The sequence below is a fragment of the Megalops cyprinoides genome, chromosome 16 (genome assembly GCF_013368585.1).
Source record: "Megalops cyprinoides isolate fMegCyp1 chromosome 16, fMegCyp1.pri, whole genome shotgun sequence".
Taxonomy (NCBI): Eukaryota; Metazoa; Chordata; class Actinopteri; order Elopiformes; family Megalopidae; genus Megalops; species Megalops cyprinoides.
In genome coordinates, this window is record NC_050598.1 from 6,549,103 (window position 1) to 6,558,561 (window position 9,459).

At 43.2% G+C, this 9,459-nt stretch overlaps 1 protein-coding gene across 1 annotated transcript; it reads left to right on the forward strand.

Moving 5' to 3' along the window:
- Window positions 1-737: 737 nt before the first annotated feature.
- On the forward strand, window positions 738-6,842 carry sox19b (SRY-box transcription factor 19b). The gene is made up of 2 exons (XM_036547883.1): window positions 738-1,825; window positions 5,230-6,842. Exons 1-2 carry the CDS (start codon window positions 1,182-1,184, stop codon window positions 5,474-5,476), a joined length of 891 nt encoding a protein of 296 aa, XP_036403776.1. The 5' UTR covers window positions 738-1,181; the 3' UTR covers window positions 5,477-6,842.
- Window positions 6,843-9,459: the final 2,617 nt, after the last annotated feature.

Consider the following 9,459-nt stretch of genomic DNA (forward strand, 5'->3'; position numbering starts at 1 on the left):
CACCCTGAGATTATACAAATATGAGTCCTGTGCTTATAGTAAGTGTATTACAATAAGGGTCTGTGTTGTGCTGCAAAACAATGCTTGTGTTGCCAGTGTTCCCCATTAGGACCCTGTTCAGGTAGCAGTGGCTAACAAATAGTGCAAACCCAAGGGAGGCCTCAAGTGTGAGCTGAAACAGTACAAACTGGATGCACCTCTCTCCTTCCAATTTTCTCACATCCCTACTAATATCTAATCATACAGGCAAAACAAGTACTACACTAATCAGAAACCGAATATGAGGTGTTATAAAATACATACATGGATATATATATATATATATATATGTGTGTGTGTGGCTTTGATGGTGTAAGACAGGCCGCAGCCTTCTGGTGATGGCCACACTAGAGCCACAATGTTTTTATTTCTGAATAGGAACTACTCCAGCTGGTGTATCATAGTATATCAAATCTTACAACACATGTTAAGGTTTTGGTGCAGAAAATAAAGTTTAACGAGGCCTATAGGCAAGCGGTAGGCCTACGTCACTGTTCCCTGCCTCCTTACACGCGCAATCCCGCTGTCGAGTTTGTTCTCCTCCAACAAGTGCTTTCAAAGTTCGCCGCGCCCCTTTTTGTTTAGTGATGCAAATGGCGAGTGGAAGGAGCGGGGGGAGGACCGCGCGATGGGATTGGTCCAGCCCGGAATACTATCATCACTAAAAACCCGCATGAGAGCAAGAGGAAGAACTTTTTTGTCATCGCGCAGATATCTTTAGTTAAGGTGAGTTGATACCATGCAAGTGGATGACTGAGCAGCGTGCGGGAGCGAAATCTTATATGAATGAAGTTGCGCGTGCTGATTATTTTTTGCCGCGGTAAACTTTCGCAACTTCTTTCGAAAAGTTGTTTTGCTCATCTGAAGAGTTATGACTAGTTTAACGCAAGTCAGAGTTCATGTGCGTGCGTAGCGAGCGTGTGGACGTTCAAGATCCGATAATTGCTTCAGTTTTCACGCCGGTTCAGCATAACCGGCGGCTGGCGGCAGAGACAAACACCTGCGCCTGTTAAATTTGTTTGACTTGATATTTAAGATTGCACATTGACAAAATCCACTGTTTTAGATTTTTAGGGCAATTTGATTAGACACTTACTGCTGCTAGTTTATTCGTATAAACAATAAGAAATAAACCTTCAAAAATGTACAGCATGATGGAACACGAACTGAAATCCTCGGGTCCGCCACCTTCCCATCAGCCGGGCCAGGGGATGTCTCCTGTGAGCGGCGTTGTAGGGGGCAACCACCCCGGAGCCAAGCCAGTATGCCCGTCCGGTGGTGATCCCATGGACAAGGTGAAGCGCCCTATGAATGCCTTCATGGTGTGGTCGCGGGGTCAGCGGCGGAAGATGGCACAGGAGAACCCCAAAATGCACAACTCGGAAATTAGCAAGCGCCTCGGGGCGGAGTGGAAGCTGCTGACAGACGCCGAAAAGAGGCCCTTCATAGACGAGGCCAAGCGGCTGCGAGCGGTGCACATGAAGGAGTATCCCGACTACAAGTACAAGCCTCGCCGGAAGAGTAAGCCGTTACTGAAGAAAGACAACCCCGTTGGCAAATACCCACTGTCGGCCGGTAACCTCTTGGCTGCAGCAGCTGCTCAGGGTCCAGGTGGAAGCCCTAGAATGGAGAGCTACGGATGGGGGCCCACTGGGGGGTATGCGGGCATGCAGAGCGAAGCCCTCGGATATCCCCAGCAGCTCCACCGCTACGACCTGTCGGCCTTGCAGTATCCCCCAGCTATGGCTACCGCACAGACGTACATGAACGGAGCCAACTCGTACAGGTGAGTTGCTCAAAAACACAATTCTTCTTCTAAATTCGTCTAATTATTCTTTCAGACTCAAATTCAAGATATGACTGCAACCCTGTAATCCGAACTATGCCTTGTAACTCTAATGTGGATTTTCTCAAAATAAACGCAACACCTACTTCAGAGTTTTATTCTTACATGATTATTAATTGCCTTCATATATCATCACAGAAGGCCTTACACCTTCCCAGGCTTCAGGTCAGAGCATGCGGTGCGGAGATTACTCATCTGGATAGTTTTATAGTTGACATAAATGTGTAGATTAAGGCGCCCATACAGTGCAATAACTACAATAACACAGTGGATCTGCGCATACAATGCTCTGATCAAGCAGCATGTTCCACTACAATATAATACATAGAGCAGGTACCTGCTTGTCAGTAAATTGTCAGTGTCGTGTGTTTGTTTGTGTATTGTTAACGAATAAGTAACAATCTAACGTGTTTTTGTGACTGTTTACCCGACTCCAAAACACTGTGCTTTATTTGCTTCTATGTACTTATAAGGACGCTCTCTATTTGTTGAGTGGAAACTGAAAGGCATCAGCTTTATTCGTTGCTTAACAAAAGTTTGTTTTTTTGTTTTAATTTAGTGCTTTAATTATAAATAAATTTACTATAGCCGTGTCCAAGAAGTTGACCAGATACATAATGTTTTTCCCCCCCAACTCCGTAATATCGAACTCCAGGTCGCATGAAATTGACATTAGTGTTGGCCTACTCATGATGCAAACAGGTGTTTGATACACTGTGCATGCCACTAAAACATAGTTTTGAGTGTATAAACGACATCATATTTTGGGAAGGTTTACCTGTATTATTATTGTATTTACCGTATGCGGGCAACTGTACCCCTTTTTTAAAACGGACTTACAAATGATACCGTATACCCGACATTTCCTTGTTTTGAACACAGAAATTAAATCACTTTTAAGCACGTTAAATTAAATTGTTAATTATAGAGTAGTTTATAATAGTTATTTTTGAAATATTCTTGCGTAATATTTGCGTAGGCTAATAACTGAGGCACAAATCGAACTAACGGGAGAGGTTGTAAGTTGAATTATTTCTATGGCCACAATATGTCAGTCAAGACTGGGAAATGTAACTAAACTTCTGGTTAAGTTTTATGACTATAACCTCCAATTTACTGTTTATTAGTATCTTAAGATAAACGTTTTAAGCGACTAGGGACGAAATATTATTTGGATTGATCCTCCATATCCTAATCCTTGCAATGCTTAATATAAAGTAAGTTTTCGCACAGATTTAATGTTCAGATAAAAATACCGGTCATTTGCACGATTTGTATCCTGTGAGCAAAAGTTTGTTAGAGGTAAAATTACTGTCCACATATCAAAAATTCTGAGAACGTTTTCTCTGTTCCTAATTGCATCTGTATGTACCCTGCAGTTGGAAGCAATTGCTTTTCCATAATGTTTATTCTGTTTATTTACTTCAATACGTGGCTTTTAAGATCGTCGATCGTAACATTTTTCATGTACAGGTATGCCTTTTCGCAGAACTAACGTTTTTATACATGGGGAGCTGTATGGTAGGCTACCACGTCGTTTTCAGTGGTTTATTCTGTTTTAGCTATTCTGAAGTTGAACTTTTTGCAAACAGTTGTTTGACAAAAATAAACATATATAGATATATTTTTTTTATTCCTTTTTATAGCATTTGTGTAATTATGTATATACTTAAGTTTTTTTATGAATTATTATGTAAGTATTTATGTATATTAAGGTCAAAAATATTTCAATGAGATGACGCGGATTCGTTACAGAGACGACAATGCCAATTTCTTCCCAAGCATAATTCTCTACAACGGTAAACATCAGATCAGTGCTGTTCTGTTCCAGCTCTCAAGGGCTGAGTGCAGCAGGTGCAGTGTGGTGCATTATGGGAAAGCGCTGTGTGTGGTCATCTACACACAATTCCCTGGTGCACCTTGGTACCGCTTTCTCAAAGAGCTGGGGAACATCCAGTGAAGCATTGGAGTGGGTCCATTGAGATGTTGTTTGTACATTCAGTCCCGCGCAACAGGTGGCCAAAGAGGCCGGTTTCCTCCTGTTGAAAGTCAGCAAACGTACAAGCACAGTGAGAGCGGGGTTCCAAGGGCCGTTTTAACACAGCGTCTTTGCTTCCTGCAATGTTATCGGGCGCATTTAGTCATCTAAGGATGATGACAACGGTCTCCGAGATCTCGTGTTTTAATCGCGGCGGTGAGCTGGTTACGTGGGTGGTATGTCCTGTTCAAACTTGCCGTGTGTATGTGGTCTCGTAAACAGAAATCCAGAGACTCGCAAACCACCAACTTTAGTGTCACTGACTGCCACTCTTGCCACAGCTTGCGGGGGGCTTCATGTTTTAAGCTGAGCTAGTTGTTTTTCTAGTATGTCCGTTCATGTTGGACAGTGCAATCAGTCACAGGCCCCATGAAGATGAACAGCTATTCCACATCAGTGGCTAAGCAGGGGCTTCCTGCATTTTTTTTTTTTTAGTTTAGTTTACAGTCCTGTCTGTACAGGTGAGTAAGGAGATTGAAGTTTCTGTGAGAAAAAGCTTTTACCCCCGTTTTTTTTTCTTGATTGTGTCAAATATTGATAGCATTAGCCCACCACCACCCTCCATCGCCACCTGCCATGTGCTGACCCACCTCTTCCATTTATGTGGCAGTCCTTTGAACTTAGAGTGGTATCCCCCTCCACAGCCTAAAAAATCCACTGTGTGGAGTACCCTCTCTCTTTGTCTTTACCCATTTATAAATTGCTCTCCCAACCCCCCATCCATTGCTATCTCCATTTCCGTGTCTGCTAGAGTCAAGGTAGTTTCCTTCCTAGAATTTGTTTTTGTGGTCTTGGACCTGAATGCACTTGAGGAAGGTAACCCAGGCTTGCTTGCTAGTTTCCAGCCATATAAAAGCGTGAAGCGTGAAGTATGCTTGCAAGTTGTCCTGATAACAACACCCTTTATTAGTTTTTCTAATTACCTTTGTAATTGAAGATCAAATATAATGGATTGATGTAGATCTGCAGGGCTACAGCAGCACTTTGATATCTGAGGTCTTTGGTTTCACATATTGTCTGGACTACAGATAATGGTTTCTGACACTGAAAGGTGCAAAAACAACATGTATGATTAAGACTTTTTGGGTTTGAAAAAAAAAAACCTGTGGACATTGACCGGGCTAATGCTTATGTGGATATCCGCTGGGAATATGAATATTTCCAAACTCAACTGCTTTGAAAATGGAATATTCATAGTGCGCTTGAGACACTCTTAATATTTTTCTTCACTAGAACTCCTGCGACTGCTCTGATATTTTATTCTTAATTTCTCCCTCTTTTTTTTCCTCCCCTTCTTCCTCTGTAGCCCCATGTCCTACAGCAGCAGCCCCCAGCAGCCCAGCCCAGTGATGTCGATGGTGAAGCCAGAGCCGGTCTCGCACTCTCCCACCGGGGCCCCCAACCACCACCGTGGGGCCCTGCAAGGGGACCTGCGAGACATGATCAGCATGTACATCCCAGGAGGCGACACGACCGACCCAGCTGCCCAGAGGGGCTACTCCAGTGTGCAGCAGCATTACCTCAGCGGAACAGTGCCCCTGACCCACATCTGACACCCTGGCACTGAAGACTGGCACTGGGACTCACAAAAGGGCACGTCCCCTCCTCCTCCCTTGCCCCGAAACCCTGTACTCCTACTGCTGACCACTGTATCACCCCCCCCCCCCCTTCTTGAGCCCCCACTCTATCTTCCAATGATCCCTCCATCTCACTCATTTGCTTTCGTTCCTCTTAGCCCTCCCCACTCTCATGTCTCCGTCTGCCCCTCCACTGTTCCCCCTTCCCCTATTGCTCTTTTCTGTTCCTTCCCAGTATGAAGGGATGGTGTACATAGCCAACCATGCTGAAAATGTATATTTCTTTTTTTTTAACTAAAATAATGGTGTCTTTAACATTAAATTTCCTTGGTACCATACTTGTGATTGGACCCCAGAACTGTTCTCTGATGTGCAGACCAACGTCTGAGGTGGGGAGGGGGGTTGTCAGACACACAGGAAGGGACTGTCTATGCCGTTATCATCGTGCCCAACCAATCAGGATCGTCCTAGGCCAGAAACATGCAAATCGTGTGACTTTGTGTTTGTGATTATGGACTGGTGAAGATCGTTTGAGACAGCAGTCCATGTGGAAGAAGGCAACAGCCAGGAGAAAGAACTGGGAGGAATGCACAGAATTTTTACACTTGTGCTGACTGAGTGTGAAAGTGTAAAATGAGTTTTATTTTGGGCATCTCAGCTCCAGCTGTAACGGGAAAAATCCATGTTCTTTGTAACCAATCCCATGGGATAATATAAGGAAATCCTATTGGACAATCTTGCGAGAGATCGTTAGATCTGAAAGACACAGTGGTAAAAGCCCTGCCCCTTGGTTGATCAAGACAACTGTGGTAGGAGCAAACAAAGGTGGTCTTCTCATTTGATTTTCAGTAAAGTAGTGCTTACATCATTTCCACTGCAATTGTGGCGCACTCAATATCTTGATTGGCCAGATTTTCTCTATGTGGTGATCGTCTAGTCACCACTCACAGGATCCCATTCACCAACTTCTTGTGTGGTGTCACAATACAGCTATATGAAATTGCATTTCACTGTAGTCACTGGCTCAAACAAGACAGTTGACTTGGGTGTAAACAATATGTTTCCCTTCGGAACTGTTATTGATTTTTTTTTTAACCCGAATCCTTGACTAGTTAACTGGTGCTGCTAAAGATTTTGAAGTAGTTGAGGAATTTGGAGTTTAAATTTCCTGCTGACATGGGAGTGGATATACATATGAGGGGTGGAGGCATCTGTTAATTGATTCATTTAATCAATTAAGTCTAGACAGCCCTGGCACTGTGCACTCCACTCCAACACAAACACTTGTTTGCATTTTTTAAAGGATGTCCTTAGTACTACTTATTTTTTAAACTTAAGTCAAAAGGGGTCTAAATACTGTAATTTATATTAAAATAATAATGAAACAAGTGAATGTTTACATTGCAATCCAAGTGTGCAACTGCATTAACTTTGTATTGTAAACTTTTATTTTGTATTTTTTTCCATTTTAGTATATTAATAATCCTGTGCTTGTAAATATTGTGAGACTGGAGTCTTGCAGCTTTGAACTGTATAGTAAGTTTTTGTTTTCCCCTTTCTGAAAGGCCCTTATACTAAGGGTATGTTGTGTTTTAAAGAAACCATGTCAAGACCATATGACAATGACAAAAAAGTAATAAACATTTTTAAAATTTTACCCCTGTTCCTGTGTCATTTCAACCGATCCCAAGTTAGCCCCTGTCTACACTTTCCCACCATGGCCTTGAGAGGGACTGTATCCTATGAACCAATTTGCTTTAAGAAAATGATGCTTGTAAGCCATGCACAACACCACACTTGGATTAAGGTTCACTTTGAGTCACAAAGAAAACTGGTGTATAATTAGAGAACGCTAGGTTAATTAGATGAGATGATCCACATGTGAAGAAGGGTGCTTTGGCTGTGTTTCACCTGCGCTGTGACCCAGAAAAACTATTAAAATAAGCCCATGGCTAGCCATACGATAGATTCACAGACAGTACAGAACTCTGCACTCAACTGTAGTGGTTACTCACACGTGCAACTGTGATGTGTGTTATCCACACATGTGAAACTGTAACTAGAGAAGAAAATCTTTGGTTAACAGCAAATTTGTTCAAACTGAGGGTTAGGCAAGGCAAGTTCATTCATATACATTCCTTAGGAATTGCAATCAATGGATCAGTTCTAAGACCGCATATATTTCTGATTTTTTCAGTAAATTACAATTAATTTGGTACACCATTAGCTTGCCTGAACATGTAAGTCGAATGAACATTTTTGACAGTTTTACATATGGGGGTGGGTCTGATTTTGATGATAAAGCTTTCCTTATGAAGTTTTCTTGACTTTGAGGTTATGATTGCTGAGAAAAATATTTGAAAAAAGGAGCCAAAAATGTTAGTGCTGGCCCTAAATAGAAATACTAAGACTACTTTAGTTATTATAGATTTTCTCTGAGTTGTCTTTTCCTGAACACTGTGTTATTTGTAGTTTTTAGTTTGGTCTGAGTCTGCTCCATTAGTAAAACAGATGTTCAAAGACATTAATTAACCAGCGCATCTTCAGAAAGTGGACAGATTTAGTTGGCCTGTGCTTAGTCAAATGAACCCCCTCCTTATGTTTTATGGAAACCCGGGGGAGTGGGAGTGTCTTTAAGCTGACATATACAAAAGGAAAAAAGTTTGTGGCAGGCATCTTAAAAAGTAGACAAAAAAGTTGGTGAGAGCGCGGGTGTCCGAGCTAGGGAGCTACGAGGAGAAAGGTTTAGGGGCGATCATTACTTTCTTCTCTCGCGCTCTTTTAAATTCACTTTTTCTTTCTTTTTTCCCCTCAGTCCCCCCTTCCCCTTCCCCCTTTTCTGCGAAGAGAAAGCGGGTGGCTCGCCCGGCCGTAATTGGCCGTTTCGGAGGCGCATTGTCCGCCGCTTTTGAGCTCGCAGGTGCACATAGTAAAGCCGCTGAGTCCTCAGCGCCTCCCCCCGGAGTGCTTTGTTCCCATTCTCTCGGTCCCCCGCCGGGCAGAAAATTAGCGTTGCATTCGGGGGCTTCGTCTCCCTTCTTCTCCGGTCCAGGCTTAACCCTTTCACTGCTCGTCGCTATTCTCATGGAAATTGGAGAGCTAGCATCGGCTAATCGGAGGCCAAGGGGAGGGGATGGGAGCAGGGAAGAGGATGAGAGTTTTAGGGGGAAGGGGAGGAGGCGGTTGTAAACACACGCACCCATCCGACATTCACCCCCTACCCCCTTCACCCGTTTCCCCGGGCAACCCCAGCTGTAGGACACACCATAAAAAGGGTTTCTACAGTTCCAACACAGTTCCTACCCCCTTTTAGTTAAAATCAACACAATAAAACCACAACCAAAAACCAATTTGTTGTCGAATGTGTCTGATTTCATAATCTGCAACATTGAAGCTTGACCAATTTGACATTTCTCACATCGACCACACAGACGGTAAAACAACTTAGAGGATGACATGTTGGTATTTGTTCTTAAAACATTACACAATCATTTACGCAACAACCTCAATGAGCTACTAATGCCCTCGTATACATTTGGCAAGGTGACTTGACAAATCAAATACTTTGTTCATCTTGAAAGAATTGGGAGCAAGGGTGACAGTAATTGGACAACTAATACGGAAAACGATATCGGCTATATATTTCACTTAATAGCGGGCAACTTTTTGTGTTCATGATTTGATGTGTTAAAAGTATCGATTAGACGGTGTGTACGGATATGCTGTGAGGTTATGCTGGTCATGGGTGGATGGACGGGCGGGGGGTGGGGGGGGGGGGTGTCGGATTTTATGGTAGAATACATAGAATCTCTTAGCAACGAGCAGTGAGGCTTGGACAAGTGGTTACCATAGCTTCCTTGAGCTGGGAAAACGAAGTAGCGCGGTCGTGACTTGGCTGCGTGGGAGAGAGCATGGCACTCCTCTGACAAGAAATTGGGGTCACGCGATTAAGTCAACGT